This window comes from Spermophilus citellus (genome assembly GCF_964194105.1).
Source record: "Spermophilus citellus genome assembly, chromosome: 8".
Lineage (NCBI taxonomy): Eukaryota > Metazoa > Chordata > Mammalia > Rodentia > Sciuridae > Spermophilus > Spermophilus citellus.
Genome location: NC_138189.1, coordinates 69480342 through 69501165, shown reverse-complemented (window position 1 = coordinate 69501165; position 20824 = coordinate 69480342). Strand labels below are relative to the sequence as shown.

General features: G+C 33.8%; 1 protein-coding gene across 1 annotated transcript in view; it reads left to right on the top strand.

Moving 5' to 3' along the window:
* The window catches only part of MAPK10 (mitogen-activated protein kinase 10), a 379461-nt gene that overhangs the window by 321817 nt on the left and 36820 nt on the right, over positions 1–20824 (top strand). Inside the window, exons 10-11 of the mRNA XM_081304841.1 lie at positions 11410–11592; positions 15325–15449. Coding sequence (XP_081160967.1) covers positions 11410–11592; positions 15325–15449 — 308 coding nt within the window. The remainder of the gene's footprint in view (positions 1–11409; positions 11593–15324; positions 15450–20824) is intronic.

Below are 20824 nucleotides of genomic sequence, written 5' to 3'. Positions count from 1 at the left end.
GAAAAATAATATAGCTAAAGAGTTTCTTTCTTTCTTCCCCTTTTTTTGTTCCCCCACTTTTTTTGTTGTTGTTGTTGTTTGTTTTCTTGACCTTGTATAAGTTTGATTGTCTCTTTTTTTACCTTTGTTGTATATGAGGTTATAGCCAGAAAGGATGACCATCCAGAGATGGTCTTATAAGAAGTACCCCTATAATTCCTCTTAAATAGATTGTATATTTCTGGTAATGTAAAATATTTGTATAGCTCATTTGTTTAATGCAATGTTATTTACCGATTTAAAAATGGATTTGATATTTTTTAGTTCTAAAATGGTATCACATGCAGATAGAGTCAGATCAAGCATTTTTGAAATCAAAATGTCATACAATCAAAGGAGGGTGATATTTACAACAAGGATTTAATAGTGCAAATATAAAATTAAGTAGAGTTTCATAAAAGATCTGTAAAATGAGAGAGCCCAAAGATTAACCTTCAATAGCTTAATGAAAATTTGACCTCAGCAGTACACATATAAGAATATGCAAAATGTTTCTTTATTTTCTGATCTACAGAATTCAATAAGCAAGTACTCTTGTAAGAAAAAATAAATCATAGTAAGAACATATATATCAAGCATCAAATATTAGTTGTTGGATATCCATGTGCTATAGAATCCAACTAGCATTCTGCTGCCAGTGAATAAATAGTCTTTTTACTCAATTTGTCAGCTTTGAACTTTTTATGTGTTCTGGCTTATGACGTTTCCTCTCCTGTGCTCATTTATAATGAAAACAGATGTTAGTTCCTTGTGTATTAAGTCACTTATTCATATTTTATGTTACCAGATTTTGAGGATTTTTGAAAAAAAGAGAACATTTTCAAGTGAAAAATAAAACAGCTAAAAACTTTCTTTCTTTCTCAGCTCCCCCCCCCCCCACTGCCGCTTTTTTGTTTGCTTTTTGTTGCTGGGGATGCAGCCTGAAACTTTATACATACTAGGCATGTGCTGTATCACTGAGTTACACAGTCAGCCCTAACCTAAAAATATTTTTAAAGAAACAAAACAAATCAAGCTGTAACTATGAAAGTATAAGTTCTTTTAAGAGCAAATTTTATGCAGAATTATGATTACCAAAATAAACTAATATTTTGAACTTCATGTTGAGTAGCTTCTATAATTTCCATGGGTAGTACTCTGCAGGTGATATCAACATGTCAATTCTTCCCCAGATGATGATAAGCAGAATCCCTCTCCCTCTTCTGGGAGCCCAAGTATCCCCCCTACTATAATTTTCTATGGCTTTTAAGGGAAAGTGACATGGGGAAAAACGATTAAGGTTTTCCTTTCTGTAAAATAGTCTAGATAAATAACCTTAAATTTTCTCAAAGCAAAGCGATATGGAATAATCTTCTAGTGAACTTGAACCTATTCTAATTTTTTATCATAAAACTGATACATATTAGTACTTTTTTTTTTAAGAGAGAGTGAGAGAGAGAGAGAGAGAGAGAGAGAGAGAGAGAGAGAATTTTTTTAATATTTATTTTTTAGTTTTTGGCGGACACAACATCTTTGTTTGTATGTGGTGCTGAGGATCGAACCCGGGCCGCACGCATGCCAGGCGAGCGCGCTACCGCTTGAGCCACATCCCCAGCCCTAGTACTTTTTTCTTATGTGTGAACTTATTAACTCAAAAGAGACTATTAGTGTATTCATCACTAGTGTTTCTCATAATGTAATCTAAACATCATCTAGATCACTATTGCCACTGATAGTTTCTATGATGTCAGTCAGGACCTAGAAATTCAGAATCTTATAGATCAATGGAGAATGGGGAAGGAGCTATATTTTTATAAGATTCCTATGTTATGAATATTCAAGTTTGAGAAACATGATTTTATATCATGATTTTTACTATGTGTGTTTTCATAATCTTTCTCATAGCTGTGACAAAAGACCTGACAAGAACAATTTCAGAGGAGTAAAAGTTTATTTGGTGTTCTTTCAGAAGTCTCAATCCATAGATTTCCAACTCCATTGCTCTGGGCCCTAGGTGAGGCAGAACATCAACATGGAACTGTCTGGAAGAGGAAAAACAGCTCAGGACATGATAATCTGGAAGCAGAGAGAGAAAACTAAGCTCCTCTCAACAGGGATAAAATATATGCTCCAAAGGCATACCCCAGTGTCCTATCTCTTCCCACTACATGCTATTGGCTTATAATTATCACCCAGTTAATCCATTCAAATAGATGAGTGCATTAGGTTAAGGCATTCATAACCCAATCATTTTCCTTCTAAACTTTCTTGCATTGTCTCTCACATGTACTTTTGGGAAAGGGCAGACATCTCATATCTAAAGTATAACATTCTGCTCCTGGCCCTCAAAATCTCATGCCCATTTCACAGTGTAAAATACATTTAGTTCACTTTCAAGAGACCACATAGACTTAATAAAAGTCAAAAACAAGCCATAAACATCTAACATATGAAGGCACAGAGTAAATAGTTCCATTCTACAAAAGAAAATAATGGCATAGAAAAAAGGCATGGGACCAAAGCAAGACAAAAATACAGCTAGGCAAACAAGTTCTATAGCTCCATGTCCAGCATACAGGCTCATGGCGTTTTGTCTCTAAAAGCTTTGTATAGCTCCATGACATTTCTGGTTACAGCTCACGTGGCTTCTCCCTTGGCTTATCTGTGCTCAATCCCTACAGCTTTCTTCCACAGATGTTCCATGGTACTGGCATATATTAATCTCCATTAATGGGGATCTCCATTTTGATTTTGATATCTTTCTCATATCTCCATGCATGGTACTCTCACAGGCTACCCACAGGGACTCTGACCCTGCTGTACCTTACCAAGCATCCTAGAAGTTCCTTTGAAATCTTGCTGGGAACCTTCATGACCCCCTAACTCCAGCATCCTTTAATATTGCAGAAACAAAACCACATGTTTGATGCCAAGGTCTGCCACCATATTGAGCAGTAGCCAAGCCTCTGGGGACCCTGGATGCATTAGCCTCTGAGTGCCTGAGTGGTGCATTATGGTAAAGCAACTTCCTAGGCCTTTTTATTCAAGCAGGGCACCCCATGTTTTTCTTCTTAAGGGAATTTTTGCTTTTACACCCTTGATCCTGAGATGAGTGTGGTATTACCAGTTCCTGAGATACCCTCAAGTCATCTTGCTCTGGGTAAAGTATTTAACATGACTTTAGTGACTTTAAAGTATTTAGTAATCACAACTTCCTTTGTCCCAATTTTACTCACACTTTTTTTTTTGCCAAAGTACAAGTTTTTAAAATCTTTCTGCTGTACATTCTGCCCCTGATAATTATGATAAACTTGGCTAAAAGCCACCAACATATGCATACCACTGCCTGAATGTTATGTTGCCTAGAAATTTCTTCTATCAGATTATGAAGTTGATCACCTTTTAAATAAGCCTCAGGACATGAACAAAGTGTAGACAACTTCTTTTCCACAACATAACATGAATGGTCTCTTATCCAATTTCCAGTAGAGTCTTCCTTCATCTCCGAAATCTCATGAGCACATTCTTTACTGTCCTGGGTCCTATTGTCCTTCAAGTCTTTTGAACTTCCTCCAGAATTTTCCATTAGGCTCTGCTTATGACAGTCTAAAACTTTTCCAGCTTTTTTTTCTTTAACTTTCAAAATTTCCCTCACAAATTCCAAAAACTCCAAAATATTCTGAACCACATGGCCAAGTTAGTCATAGTAATGACCCCATTTCTTGGTACCAAATTGTGTTTTAGTTATCTTTTTCACCACTGTGACCAAGAGACATGACAAGAACAATTTAAGTAGAAAAAAATTATTTAGTTTCAAAGGTCTCAGTCTCAGATGGCCAGCTGCTTTGCTCTGGGCCCAACTTGAGGCAAAACATCATGGAGGAAGGGTGTGATGGGAGAAAGCAGCTCAGAACAGGACAATCAGGAAGCAAAGAGAGAAGTTAAGCTTCTCTCAATAGGGACAAAATATAGACCCCAAAAATATGCCCCCAGCAATCTTTCACCTCTAGTTACACCCAGTAATTCATTCTACAGTAACCACCCAGTTAATTCATTCAAGTGGACTAATACACTGATTAGGTTAAGGCTCTCATAACCCAATCATTTTACCTCTAAACTTTCTTGTATTGTCTCTCATGTGAGCTTTTGGGCATACACCTCATATATAAACCATAACAACAAAGGAAATTGCTTCTATTTCCTTATTGTACTTTCATTGCAGACATTACTAATTCATCACAGCATTCTTTTCTACAGAGCTAATGTAAAGATAAAAACATTCTCAACATCTTACTTACTTAGCTTGCAAGATAAAATAGCCTTTGGTACTATTCTATACATAAATTTCTATTAGTCAATATTATCTTTAGGGACAGCTAAGAATTTGAAGACACATGTTGATATTCTCTAAATAATAAATAGAAGTCACAATTTTTTTTACAGACCATTGTACCTAAAACAGAATAGAAAGCAAGTCAGAAATCATGATGATGTTAACTCTGGAAATGTTACTACTAATAACAAAAAGTAATTTTTAAAAATGGAAGAAAACCTTAAAAAAATAGAACTTGGAAATGTACAGAAGGAGAAAGTCATTAAACAGTTCTGTTTGATTCCACTCAGAAGCTTCTGCAGGCTTCAATGTTCATAGCATAAATTATGTTCATAATTATGACCAAAATACCCAGCAAATTACGAGGTATTTTTCATATATTATGTTCAAGGCATCATCTGATATGTTTTAGAAAGTGTCCAACCAGGGAAGCTAAAGCAAGAGAAGTGTTTAAACTTTAAGTTAACTATTAGCTAACTCATATTAACTGGAATAATTTTCAGTCTGAGGATTTTAGATACTCATCTTCACTGTCCATATGTACTTTGTTTTATTCTCCTATTAAAATACTATTTTTTTTTAAAGTTTTTTTTTTATTTTTTTTATTGGATGTTCACAACATTACAAAACTCATGACAAATCATATTTCATAGATTAGAATCAATTGGGTTATGAACTCCCATTTTTACCCCAAATACAGATTGCAGAATCACATCGGCTACACATCACATTTTTACATACTGCCATATTAGTGACTGTTGTATTCTGCTACCTTTACTATCCTCTAATATCCCCCCTCCCCTTCCCTCCCATCTTCTCTCTCTACCCCATCTATTGAAATTCATTTCCCTCCATGTTTGTTATCCCATTCCCCTCGTAAACTCTTATATATAATTTTGTATTACAATGAGGGTCTCCCTCCATTTCCATGTGATTTCCCTTTTTTTTTTTCTCCCTTTCCCTCCCGCCTCATGTCTCTGTTTAATGCTAGTCTTTTCTTCCTGCTCAGCCTCACTGTTCTGCTCTTAGTTGCTCTCTTTATATCAAAGAAGACATTTGGTATTTGTTTTTTAGGGATTGGCTAGCTTCACTAAGCATAATCTGCTCTAGTGCCATCCATTTCCCTGCAAATTCTGTGATTTTGTCATTTTTTAGTGCTGCGTAATATTCCATGGTATATAAATGCCACATTTTTTTTTATCCATTCATCTATTGAAGGGCATCTGGGTTGATTCCACAGTCTAGCAATTGTGAATTGTGCTGCTATGAACATCGATGTGGCAGTATCCCTGTAGTGTGCTCTTTTAAGGACTTCAGGAAATAGTCCGAGTAGGGCAATAGCTGGGTCAAATGGTGGTTCCATTCCCAGCTTTCCCAGGAATCTCCATACTGCTTTCCAAATTGGCCGCACCCGTTTGCAGTCCCACCAGCAGTGTACAAGAGTACCCTTTTCCCCACATCCTCGCCAGCACTTGTTGTTGTTTGACTTCATCATGGCTGCCAATCTTACTGGGGTGAGGTGGTATCTTAGGGTGGTTTTGATTTGCATTTCCTTGACTGCTAGAGATGGTGAGCATTTTTTCATGTACTTATTGATTGATTGTATGTCCTCCTCTGAGAAGTGTCTGTTCAGGTCCTTGGCCCATTTGTTGATTGGGTTGTTTGTTTTCTTATTGTCTAATTTTTTGAGTTCTTTGTATACTCTGGATATTAGGGCTCTATCTGAAGTGTGAGGAGTAAAAATTTGTTCCCAGGATGTAGGCTCCCTATTTACCTCTCTTATTGTTTCTCTTGCTGAGAAAAAACTTTTCAGTTTAAGAAAGTCCCATTTGTTGATTCTTGTTATTAACTCTTGTGCTATGGGTGTCCTATTAAGGAATTTGGAGCCTGTCCCCACAATCTGTAGATCGGAACCAACTTTTTCTTCTATCAGACGTAGAGTCTCTGATTTGATATCTAGCTCCTTTATCCACTTTGAGTTGACTTTTGTGTGTGGCGAGAGGAGGGGATTTAGTTTCATTTTGTTGCATATGGATTTCCAATTTTCCCAACACCATTTGTTGAAGATACTATCCTTTCTCCATTGCATGTTTTTAGCTCCTTTATCAAATATAAGATAGTTGTAGCTTTGTGGATTAGTCTCTGTGTCCTCTATTCTGTACCATTGGTCCACCCGCCTGTTCTGGTACCAGTACCATGCTGTTTTTATTACTATTGCTCTGTAGTATAGTTTGAAGTCTGGTATCGCTATACCACCTGATTCACACTTCCTGCTTAGAATTGTTTTTGCTATTCTGGGTCTTTTGTTTTTCCATATGAATTTCATGATTGCTTTATCTATTTCTACAAGAAATGCCATTGGGATTTTGATTGGCATTGCATTGAACCTATAGAGAACTTTTGGTAATATCGCCATTTTGATGATGTTAATTCTGCCTAACCATGAACAGGGTATATTTTTCCATCTTCTAAGATCCTCTTCTATTTCTTTCTTTAGGGTTCTGTAGTTTTCATTGTATAGGTCCTTCACCTCTTTTGTTAGGTTGATTCCCAAGTACTTTATTTTTTTTGAGGATATTGTAAATGGAGTGTTTTTCCTCATTTCCATTTCAGAAGTTTTGTCGCTGATATACAGAAATGCCTTTGATTTATGTGTGTTGATTTTATATCCTGCCACTTTACTGAATTCATCTATTAGTTCTAGTAGTTTTTTTGTAGACCCTTTTGGGTCTTCTAGGTATAGAATCATGTCATCCGCAAATAGTGATAATTTAAGTTCTTCTTTTCCTATTTTTATGCCTTTAATTTCTTTCGTTTGTCTAATTGCTCTGGCCAGTGTTTCGAGAACTATATTGAATAGAAGTGGTGATAGGGGGCATCCCTGTCGTGTTCCAGATTTTAGAGGGAATGCCTTCAATTTTTCTCCATTCAGAATGATGCTAGCCTGAGGCTTGGCATAGATAGCTTTTACAATGTCGAGGTAAGTTCCTGTTATCCCTATTTTTTCTAACGTTTTGAACATAAAGGGATGCTGTACTTTGTCAAATGCTTTTTCTGCGTCTATTGAGATGATCATATGGTTCTTCTCTTTAAGCCTATTGATGTGGTGAATAACATTTATTGATTTCCGTATATTGAACCATCCTTGCATCCCAGGGATGAATCCTACTTGATCATGGTGCACAATTTTTTTGATATGCCTTTGTATCCGATTCGCCAGAATTTTATTGAGGATTTTTGCATCTAGGTTCATTAGAGATATTGGTCTGTAGTTTTCTTTCTTTGAGGCGTCTTTGTCTGGTTTCGGAATCAGGGTGATGTTGGCCTCATAGAATGAATTTGGAAGAGCTCCCTCCTTTTCTATTTCCTGAAATAACTTGAAAAGTACTGGTATTAATTCTTCTTTAAAGGTTTTGTAGAACTCCGCTGTATACCCATCCGGTCCTGGGCTTTTCTTGGTTGGAAGTTTTTTAATTGCTTTTTCTATTTCATCTATTGATATTGGTCTGTTTAGGTTGTGAGTTTCCTCCTGACTCAGTCTGGGCAAATCATATGACTTAAGGAATTTATCGATGTCTTCACTTTCTTCTATTTTATTGGAATATAGGTTTTCAAAATAATTTCTAATTGTTTTCTGTATTTCTGAATCGTCTGTTGTAACATTGCCTTTTTCATCCCGTATGTTAGTGATTTGAGTTCTCTCTCTTCTTCTCTTCGTTAGTATGGCTAGGGGTCTGTCGATCTTATTTATTTTTTCAAAGAACCAACTTTTTGTTTTGTTAATTTTTTCAATAGTTTCTTTTGTTTCAATTTCATTGATTTCTGCTCTGATTTTAATTAGTTCTTGCCTTCTGCTACATTTGCTATTGTTTTGCTCTTCCTTTTCTAGGGCTTTGAGATGAAGTGTGATAATATTCAACCACATGTGCAAATTGTCCTGTCATCATATTCTACTTATCAAATCAAACTTTTTTGCAATGTAACTTTACTTTTGTGTAGTGAATTTAGAATTAGATGAGGAAATTTACTGTCAAATAGTCCTTATTAAATGCCATTTTCCCATTTTTATTAAATGCCTTTGGTAATTTATGTTAGGGTAATACTTTCTGAAACAGTATATCAAAAATATAAAAACACATATTTTTACTGATATTTTGATAACTGGATAGTACTAGTCTCTAAATATTCACAACCACAACCTATTTAGCATGAAAACAAAGACTTATGGATGTTCTAAGGCTAATAAATCTTTTTACAAAAATAATTTTAGCCATTATATTTTAAAATATACATAATGCTAACATTTATACATACTCATAAAATCTAGTTAATATTTTATGTATTCTTATCATCAATAATTTTTCTTTAAAAATCACCTTATTTTCTACTTAAAATATCAACAAAATTGATAGTTTATATAAATATGTTGACCTGAAAGACGTGAAAGTAGCTTCAGAGACATTCTTTAAAGGATTGCCTGTGACAAATTATACGATCAGTTTATGACCAAACAAAGCAATTACTTTAACCACACCAATTCCAAATTTGCTCTTTTCTTTACTGGAATACTTGAAATAAAAACTAGACCTGGAACCAGGAGATATGACTTCAAGTCTTGGCTTACATTTGATTATAAAAATTCATATTAAAAAATCATTAATGTGCTCAACTAAATTGGACATAGTTGTACATGTACTTGTCCTATAAGAATCTGGAAAAGGAACATGCACTGGAACATACACGTGTTTAAGGGAAGAAGGAACTTGAAATGGATGGATTAAAATAAAGGCACAGAATTTCAAAAATGGTAATACCTAACATTTAACTATTTCATTGGAAATAATAAAGACTTTTGCCCCCTTCTTTTTGTGGATCATTACATCAAGGTGCACAATAGTGTTTCATTTAAAAGAATTTATATTAATTAAGTATAATTTTGTCCATACTCTTAATTATTATTTTACTCTTAATTATGACCTATAAAACTTCTTGTTTAACAAATTCTAGAATATCTGACTCTCAAGTTTTACTCTAACATACCATAGAATTGTTTGGGAAATCTTACTTTAAAAGCACTTTAGTAAATAATTTTATGATTCTAGCTTAATGGAGTTAGAATATAATTATGTGCAGGTAGCATTTTGCCACTTCTTTATGACTTCTTTATTGAAAATCCAGTGATTTTTTTTTGCTCTATTGTAAGTTTGACATCAAGTGTTTAGAGTTCTAAGCAAGTTTGACCAATGACTAAAGGATGCGTTGGTAGGGCATGGTACCCTAATTGTCTTTGAAAGTCCTCTTTCAAAATTTACAATGACAAGCACTGAATCTTAACATCATGAATGTTTTTCTGTTTACATGTATCTAAGTAGTTGTAGCTTACCTGTAGCCATAGATGTAAAATTAGTTTTTGTCTAAAAGTAACTTGTAACTCTAACCTTACATAATGTTTTAATTTCTTTATTTCTGATGATTCTGACTTACTACTATAGTCTCATGCACATAAGCACTTTAATGAACATTCACTGAACCATGTTCTTTTTAAATTATTGCTGAGATCTTGTGAGGAAATAGTCTTCAGTTTTTCCTACCTGCATTTCATTGTTGATAGTCCATAGTTATATACACACTCCATTATAGAAACTGAGAGTATATACAGCAATTTAGGTCTTTTTAGTCAGGTTATAAGGGAGGTAGAAAATTTGCAAAATAATATGATCTTTGTTCAACCTTCTATCTACTGTTTGTATTTTAGAGTTTTTCATATTAAGATAGTTAGTTTTGTCTTTTATCAGAACTGCCAATTTTTTTGTCCAACCATTTCAAATAACTATAAATAAAGGCTTCTCACCCCTCAATTTTTATGGTGAGGGTCTCTGAATGGTTTTATATCACTTTGGTAGAGATGAGTAAAACTAAAGGAAAGAGATGTGGAAGAATAAACAATAAAGGAGAGAGGAGAGGAGGTATTGGATTTAAGACATATTTCTATTCCTCTATCATTTATTGTCCTATGGCAAGAAAATATGGAATCAGCTCCTTTTAGCTGGTTCTTCAGTTTTCATGGGTGGCATTTATTATTCTCAAAGTTCTGATGTATGAAATACTAATGATAGAGGTAAAAGAGATTCTCAATCACCAGAGGCTGGAGAGGGGAGAGAAGAGAAGCTGGGAGCTGGATTCAATAGATACTACATTTTAGTTAGATAAGAAAAATAAATTCTGGTGTCCTATTACCTATAGGGTGACTATAGATAAAGATAATATAATATGTATTTCAGAAAAGTTAGAAGAAAGAATTTTAATGATTTTGCCACAAATAAATGATAAATGAGAAGATAGAGATGCTTGCCATCATTTGAATGTTATATAATGTATACATATATCAAAACACCTCCTAGTACACCATAAATTTGTGTATTTTTGTGTGTTAATTAAAAAATTAAAAGCAGACAAAACTACATTGATCCCATGTGTAATATGTATAAGTAGAAATCATTAATTTTTGTTGAATTTTTGTTGTTCACATAGGTTTATTTAATAACAGCATAGTATTTAACATGCTTATTTTTTAAAGAACAAAATTCTTAAAGGTAATTTAAGAAAAATGTAAATAAATATTATTCAAAATATTTATGTACTTTTTATTTTAAAAATATAAATGATTGAGGTAGATTCAGGTTAAAAATATCACTATGAAGTATACTTTTTAATTGTAAACCACATGACTATATAGATGCTTTCTTGATATGATTCATTCTTCTTGTGTTATTTGGATAACTTTCTAAATTTGCAAACCAAAGACAATTTCATAATTCTATTTTTGTTTAAAAAATACTGTCTTCCAAAAGTGTGTAAGTTCCAAAAGAAGATTCAAAATTCTGAAAGGACTCATTGCTTGACAATTCTAAGTTTATGCGTTTATCTTACGTTGGTTATTAAAACTCCAGTTTTTATTGATGATGGTTCAGGATTCTGAAATGTTAGCTTCTTGATGATCAAGAGGCAAGAGCTAGTGGTCTGCACTTCTTTTTTTCCCTTAACCATTAAATTCTCAGATATTGACCAGTGGAATAAGGTAATTGAGCAACTAGGAACACCTTGCCCGGAATTCATGAAGAAATTGCAACCCACAGTACGAAACTATGTGGAGAATCGACCCAAGTATGCAGGACTCACCTTCCCCAAGCTCTTTCCAGATTCCCTCTTCCCAGCGGACTCTGAGCACAATAAACTTAAAGGTAGGCCCTCCAGAGACAACTTAAGAACCTCTGTGCAGGACAGAAGCTAAATAGCTTGTTGTTTAGAGACCTATCTTTAACTTCAACTACTTCAAGTTAAGGAAGGGTATTTTTAAAAAGATCATTTTTACCAAGGGGAGTGGCTGAGGACTTTATAATTGGATATTCAGAAGGAAGGGTAAGAATAAAGTGTGTTAACAAGATTTAGGTTAACTATTTCATAGAGTATACTCAGAAATTTAAATTGTTTTTTGAAGTAAGTTTCAGAAACCAATGTACTATACATCGATCATGCTTTCAATCCTTTCTATTGGCCTGAAAATATTTTCAGTGCCTGTTTTCAGTTGTAAAATCTTGGAGTTGTAAAATCAGATGTTTGAGTTTGTTTTATTTGTATTGTGGGTTTCTTTTATTTGTATTTTAGCATTTTATTTCTATTTATAGTGCTTTTTCAATTGACAGTGGTAAATGAAATTTCACCTATTCATTTTTATTCAATATAAACACTTATTAACAAGTGATTCTTTTCTACCATGATGTCTGCAGTTAATAACTGGAGTAACAAATCTCAGTATCTTCCCCCCAAATATTGAGGTAAAAAGGCCTTTGATTCGTTTGGAAACTAGGCACAAATTTGGCAATGTATTAACTGTAAGATAAATAATATCCTATTTTCTGTTATACTTTAGGACACTCCTGAGAACTCATTTTGAAGGAAATCTGATAGCCCCAACCCCACTCAAGGTTCAAATTCTGCCACTGTGCCTTGAAATCTGTGTGACTCTGGGCAAGTTATCTCTTTGTACACATGGAGGCAGGGATTTGTTGGGAGGATTAATTTGCTTAATGTTGCACTTAATACAGTGCCTTCAGAGCTTATAACAAATACTAAATACTGTTAAAAATAATAAAAAATATATTTTAAAAATACTTATATGTGATCAAAAAAGAAAAAGTTAAGACACACGCTTTGAAATATAACCATAAGTGTTCAGTGGAGAATCCTTATCTATAGACATAACTAACCAAATTTGAATATCTATGGTAGACTTACATGAGACAGAGACACTATAATGCAGTGCTACTATTTTCTAAAACATTTTTTTTTAAAGAGAGAGTGAGAGAGGAGAGAGAGAGAGAATTTTTAATATTTATTTTTTAGTTCTCGGCGGACACAACATCGTTGTTGGTATGTGGTGCTGAGGATCGAACCCGGGCCGCACGCATGCCAGGCGAGCCCGCTACCGCTTGAGCCACATCCCCAGCCCTCTAAAACATTTTTATTGCTTCCAAACTTTTACCTAGTGGATTTTAAATATTCCATATTGTTCCTTTGTTCTTGATACTTAAGCTTCACAATGGATTTCTTCCTTTAGCTTTCCTATGGACTTTAGGTATGGTATGGACTAAATTATTACCAACTCCATAATTTTTAAGATCAACATTATCCTTATGCAGATTGGGAAAGAGCTAATACTCGAAGAAGAGATATTTTAGCATTTATTCCTTCGGGATGCTAATTGAGATGTTAGGTAAAATCATCCCTTCTGATGAAGACACTTGTAGTATAACAAGTGAAGTGAAAACAGCAAAGCTCTCATTAAACTACTGAATGATAATGACAGCACTTGTAGAAAAATTATTAAAGTATATCATGCTCTGTAATGTAATTCCAACTTTCTTGAGTTTGCTTTAAAATTTTTTTTAGTTATATATGAACACAATATCTTTATTTTGTTTGTTTATTTTTATGTTGTCTGAGGGTTGAACACAGTGCCTCACATGTGAGGGGCAAGCGCTCTGCCACTGAGCCACAACCCCTGCCCCTTGAGTTTTCTTTTTAAGTAGAACCTCTATAATTATATTCTTTGTAAAGGATAAACTATTTTATTATTGTTATGATTATTTAATTTAATTTTAATATAAAATTGCCACATTGTTAAGAATCATAACTTACAAATAGCCAAAAGAAACAATATATTTCATTATATTTGAAAAAAAGCATAACAGATTTTTTTTTGCAAATGAAAGATAAAGCATTGAAATATTTTCCTCATTTTGTTTCAGACATAAGATATTTACTATTATTTCTTCCTAAGATGATTTGGTATTAGTATAGTTTATGCCCCTATTCCAGCCCCTACCCTAAAAAGAGAAATATGGTGGGTTTGATAGAATAATAAAAGGGAAAATAGGTGTAAAATCATTTATAAATCAAAGAAGTCTTTCAAACAATGAAATAAATAGCCATTAGGAGGCCACTGGTAATGAGAAAGATTAAAGTTTGAATTAACATACAAGTCTTTTTATATTTTTATTATTCTTATAAGCTTCAAACTTCTATTTGTAAATAATACTAATGATTTTTTGTGATTGAATTTACCAGGAAAATGGTTAATAGACATAAAATATTCTAAAGAATTAGGTAACTAATGATTTTTCATGTTAGAACAAGACATCAGAAGGTTTATTTATTGAAATGTGAAGACACATGAAAATACAGAATAAGTGAAAATGGCTTGCTACATTTTAACTGTAGTTTTGTTAAAATTATATTAAAAATATTTGACCAACAAATAACTGACAAAATGAACAGCACAGAAAAGATATGCCCATAAATACAGTGGTTGACTTGAGCTTATGGGGACAATTGGTATTTTCTGATCTTCATATTATGTTATTTTCAGTTTTGCACAATTTACCTACTTGCTTTACTCTGAAAAATTGATGAAATAAAAATTAATATATGTCTATATTTTCATTATTTATTCTTAAATCAATTGAGGCTCCTCCTTTTAATTTGAAGTTTGTTTTACTATATATTTGGAACCAGCTGAATATTTTTACTATTAAACCTTTCTATCAATTGAATAACAATTTTGGTTTAAGATATTTATTTCCATTCAAACAGTAATTTTTGTAAAATTTTATATATTTTTTTAGAGATTAAAACTTAATGAGGCTTTACTAGTGTTCTTAAACAAATATGCTTACTGGTTATCACTATATAACTTTACAACTAATACTACCCATAATCATAAAATTAATCTTGGTAACATAAACATAATGTAGTTTTACATTGCTGTCATGTGTAGCATTGAATGGACTTCAGCCACTAACTACTTGATTTCATGAAATCATGATTCTACTGATTTAAAGTGCCTGATGATCACAAAATGTTAAAATGAAAATTCACCAGTTGAATTATATCATATCTATCACTACTACTCTTCAGGTTATTTTCATGCATACAAAACATTGGGGCTATATGATCTCTTATCAGTTTGAATTCAGTTCAAATTTTGATAATTCCAAAATATGAATGAGAACATGAAAATACACATTGCTTATCTTCAAAGAGCCATCACTATACTTACCAAACATCATGGATTTGCATTTTTATGCTTGCTATCCCTTCAACCTACGGTCATCCAGATTACCTAAGAAAATTATTTTGCTTATATTAACTTTCTGGTAAATGTTGCTTAGTTATTTGAATGTTAAATGAATGATTATGTATTTATATTATAACTTCAATGAGCCCCAGATGATGCCTTAGGCCTCGAGACCTATAGAAAGAAATGCAAAATTCATTTCTTTTTCCAGCACATCCAGAAATGTACCTGATATTTATTTAGGAACAAGATATTTGTTGATTTTTTTTTGCCTTAGTTTCCACTCCATCCAACAAATAAAAATCTTGCTGGTTGTGTTTCTCATTGATTGTTTCAGCCAGCCAAGCCAGGGATTTGTTGTCAAAGATGCTAGTGATTGACCCAGCCAAGAGGATATCAGTGGATGACGCCTTACAGCACCCTTACATCAACGTCTGGTACGATCCTGCCGAAGTGGAGGCGGTAAGGCAGAGGCATATTTTATTTTCTTTCCATAAACAAACCATAGCTGTAGTAAACTCTTAGTAGGATTGAACCCCAGAAGGGCACACAAAAAAATTCTAGGTCAAAAGACCATTATCTGCCCCTCTAAAAGATATTTTCCTTGACTATCTTTTAAATGAATTTGTTTTTTAGGACTTCCTATGAAAGGGGGTGATTTAGTCCAAACTTTAGATGTACTTGGCACATTTAGCATTTGTGTTCATTAAATTGTTAGCATGTATGTCTCATCCAATGTGTTTATCAGCCTCTTCCAATGCAAGATTCATGGTTGAAAACCCAGTACTGGATAAGCTACTTTGCTTCTGTTCCATAATAATATGTCTATTAGTATCATGTGATATTTAATATTTCAGTTAGAAACCTTTTATCAAGCTAATGGTGACTTTGTGAAACTACATGAACTAGACAAGAAAAAGTGGGTATTTCAATGCAGACATTATTTTTAAGGTTGATTCCAAAGTGAATATCATAGTGTGGTATATCTTTTCTTTCTTAAGAATCTTCTTAGAACCATAACTTTTATCTTAAAACTATTTGTCAACAATTGAAAAATAATGACTCTATTTTCTTTCTTACATCTTTACTTATCTCATTTTCTCTATACTGGGCCACAGATTAGTAGAGCAATGTATATTGCTGTTGTCTACATGTGTTATATAGGCCTTCTGATGAGAATTTGCTTTTTGCACCTCCTTTAAATGTTACTATCAGCAATGTTACCTTTTCTCACAAATGTCAGAATCTCTTCAAATTCTTAGAATATCTGTACTAAACTATCTCATTTTTTCTAACATAATACTTTCTAATGCATGTGTTTCAATCTGTTCTAATCTTTTATTTGAAATACTATTTACTTTTTACCCTTCTCCATACCCCAGAGTATGCTTGAAGATATTTTTGCTGTATTTCAGTTTCTTTTCCTCTGCCTCATCATGTTCTTGCACATGTGACAGGTGCTAAATTTAAATTTACATAATCCTCATTTCTTCATTCTTCACTAGAGAAGCAGAGGCTGAGAGATGATAGTGAGGACCAGGTAGAATTGATCTTTACAGACACAAGCAGCAAGCTCCTTTACATAGGTAATGTGATCATTAAATATTCAAAAGGTTCAGAGAGAACACTACAGTGGTGAGCCTCCCACATGGAAACGATAGTGGAGTTATATGTCTGCTAAGGCTGACAAAAACTGTGCTACTTTTTCTTAAGACCTGCTTACTTAAGCAGTTTTACAATGATGTTGACATTTTATTTTGCTTAGGATTTTTAGTCACTTGATTTGATTCTTACAAAATAAAATTCCTTTAACTTAATAGTTCTGAGTTCATGATTTTCTTAAAATGAATATACAATCTTATAACTAAAGTATAGAACCTCTTGCAATCTCTTATGCTTAGGAAATATTTTCCAATGTTCTTCGAATAAAATGAAGTGAGGCAATATGTAGAGAATTATATATGTATATAATACACACATATATTTTGCAAAATATACATATATGTATATAAATACTCATCTATACATGTATATGTAAATATGTATATATTACATACATATGTAAATATGTATATGAATGTGTGAAAATGAAATGTAAAACTTTTGCTCTGATAACACTCAAAAAGATAATTTTGGTTGTATTGATAAAAATTGTAGATAAACAAATTAGTTGAAATTGTTGCTCCTCATTTATTTTGATAGTTTGAATTATATGACATATTTATTTTTTGCTTAGATCTAATTTAATGAATGTAATCTGTTTTAATGGATTGGGCCTGGAGTTTAATTGGAGTCATAAAGTCTGCATTTGTAATTCACTTGTAATTATGTTGCCTATAAAAGAGACAGTTGCTTAGACTCTGTAACAACATATTAGAATAATGCCAATGAGTTTTAAATTATTTTAACTTTTTATGGGAAAAATTCTTTGAAGGATAAAAAGATAAAAGGATAAAAGAGTCTATTTTTCAACTTTTTCAATATTGTTATACTGAGGCAGGGATGACAATAAGTGACAATAAAATTCTCCTATGAAGTTTAGGAGAAGAATCTTCTACAAAATGAAGATCTATGAAAAGGAATCTGTACACATAAAAACAAGCATATATTTGGCATCTAGACTAGGATCATTGATTATACAAGAGTAAAATTGTCATGTATCTACAAATGTTGCAGTGAATTCTGATCCTAGGGCAAGAATAGTTTATTATGCTGCAAAATATATTACAGAAACCACAAATAGGAAATGACATCTGGAAAGTGCTAGAAGCAGAAAGTACTAGAAGTCAGTTATGCTTTTTGTAGTACTAGTAGGATTAGTGTCTTCGTAATTGCACATGAATATGTATTTAAAATAAAAAGACCTTTCTTTATAGACTTTTGGCAAAGCTATAGTGGAGTTATATGTCTGCCAGGGTTGAAAAGAATGTTTTGCATAATAAACTCTAGTGTATCTTTATAAAACAAATAAATGGAAACATCAGTTAATTAGAAGTCCCATGATTAGAGGTCATCAAGGAGATCCATGTTCAAGCAGCTGTCAAGTAACTCACGCAATGCTTGGGAGGGCAGGAAATTCACAGAGGGAAGAAAAATTAGTTTTTCTGAAGGAAAATAGACACAAGTGAACAAGATATAAGGGAGAAGATGTAGGAAAATTTGATATCTACAGGAGGTGTTGAAAAAAAGTAGAGAAATGTTTTATGTACTAATCTATTAATCATATTGTATATTATCTTACACATATTTCCAGAAGAACCACAATTCCAAAATCAAGAGAGATGAGCCTATTAATATTTTTAGAACTATATTAGAGAAAATTAATTATGTTCGCATAAGCTGAAAATTTAAAAATCTGGATATCAAGCTGAATAATGGCCTATGTGTGCAATACAGTAGTGCATAAAGACTTTGAAGTTATAACTGCCCAAATTATTAGCAAGTTCTTAGTCAAAGAATGTTCAGAGTAACAAAAGTTCATGTCCAAAATAGAGCACAAAGGCCACACTAAATGTCAATCCTTTTTTGTGAAATAATGGGTTGGTATTCTAACTGGCTCAATGTTCATCAAGAGGGTAAAGATATTGCATTCAATTGCAGTCTGTTGAGTTGTTTGCACCTTTATGGATGTGAAAAGATGGGTTAGACTTAAATTTTTACTCTGCCCATGCTAGCTGGCTTTGATCAATTTCTTAAACTTTCTGCAACTCCGTCTTCCTAACTGAGCAAGTTGACCTGTGTTATACTTACAATATAGTGTTCTAAGAATTTAAAAAAATATGTGCTCTTAATATGCTTAGTACAGCAATGGCAGCCAGTAAAGAGCATATAAATCATCATTAGTATTGTCACTATTATTACTATTGCTATTATGACTTACGTGAAAAGCTTTACTACCTTTGGTATTAGGAAAAGGTAGTTGTATCTGATGAAAAAGTCCAGCTGGCTGAGGAATATAGAAATATTCTCCAACAATTTTTTGATTAATATTAAAAACTGTTGCAGAGGAGATCTTCCCACAGAGACAAAGCCAGACAGCCACAGAGGTCCCAGCCGCTTGTGTTCTTGTTTGAGAGGATTCCAGGCAAGAAAGGAGATTAGTAAAAGAATAGCAGAGTTTATTAGAAGGAATAGGAAAAGGAGAAACTCTCAAGGAAGAGAGTGGGTCCTCTCAGAGGGTAGCACCTCCCCTCCCCATTCCAGTTTTATTGGGAGTCCTTCAGAAATTTCCAGAAATTTCCAGAGTCCCACCCAGGTCCACCTCTTGACTTCTGACCCACAGCAGAGCTGTATCAGACTTTCAAGTCTGGTAAATGTCTGAAGCAAGGCTGAATCACTGTGCCCCATGCTAACAAGTTGTAGCTGGAACTTGTTCTCACATATTTAATGATTAGGGTAAATTATCCTTATCTTCTTGAGTTCTGGGATCTGGTCTGTGGGAGGATCACAAAAGTAGTGGCCCTGACTCTATCCCTGCTTCAAGGTAACCTGTCTTTTTCTTACTGGCAAAACAAGCCTGCATTTCTCCTGTAGATAGCAGGTTGTTCACTCAGGAATGTGACATATCCTGTTGACTTAAGCCAGGTAGGGTTACAGATAAATTGTTTTTTAAAGAGAGCATGTGGGGTCAGCACAGGGGGCCCAGTTTATAGAATTATCCCCTTAACCTCATGTTCCCACTGCTCGTGCCTGAAACCTATCAAAGGTCATGTAGTTTTCACATGTTTTTAACGGGTTGGTCCTTGGTTTTTGATGATGGATACACATCTACTTTGCCAAATGTAAGGCAATCCAGTGCGATTAGTTTAAACCAAAAGAAAACAAAGTATAGAGCCCACAAATCTTCATTATAACTTTATTTTAGGAAAGTAGGGGATATTCAGGCTTCTTTTGGGGACTCAGTTTGCTATCTTCTGTGTACACCATTGAAGAAAAATACTGAAATAAGGCTCATTTTGTTTCCTTTTTTTCTTAACAGATTCTTGAGCTTAGAGACTCTAGTAGGGTAGAATGGTGGCATTTCCCTAGCTCCCAAAGAATAGGGTTACTGAGAACTTTTGATCTCTTTGGTGAACTCTAAACCAAGGTAGAGTTAATTACCTCTCAGGGCAAGTAAAGAAGAGTATTTAAGAGGGACATAAAATGTAACTTTTTGGTTTTGATACGAGGGATTGAACCCAGGGGGACTTAGCTACTGAGCTACATCCCCAGCCATTTTTTTTATTTTTAATTTTAAGAGAGGGTCTCGCTAAGTTGCTTAGGGCCTCCATGAGGCTGGCCTCAAACTTGCAGTCCTCTTGCCTCAGCCTACTAAACTGCTGGTATTATAAGCATGTACCATCATATCTGGAAAAATGTAACCATTGTTTTAAACTTCAGAGCACCATGAAAAAACTCCTGAGTGTAAGAATCTTTATTAAAGGTTTCTATAGATTTGTACATAACCAAGTGGGAGATGGAGAGTAGGGCGTAGGAGCTGAAGAGGGAGAAGTACATTCCATCACCAAACCAAAGACATCACAACTCAAATTCATCATCATAAGGAAGCCAATTTAAACTGTGTGGGATGAGAGGACATTTCTTAATTTCTCTATTCTTGAGAAAAAGAAAGAATCAATCTCTGACACTAAAACCATCCCCTAAGGGAGACAAATGTTGGGAGTCAGACTTCATTGTCAGGAGTGATCAGCCTGTCAGACCACTAAGTTGAAGGGTCTAACTCAGAGAGGCCCAGGTTCAGTCACTAAGGGCTGAAATGGTGCTCCGGGGATCTGAACAGAGGGGCAGGGTTGAGTCAGTCAGGCATCTGGCATCTGAGAATTCTGTTCAAGAGTGCA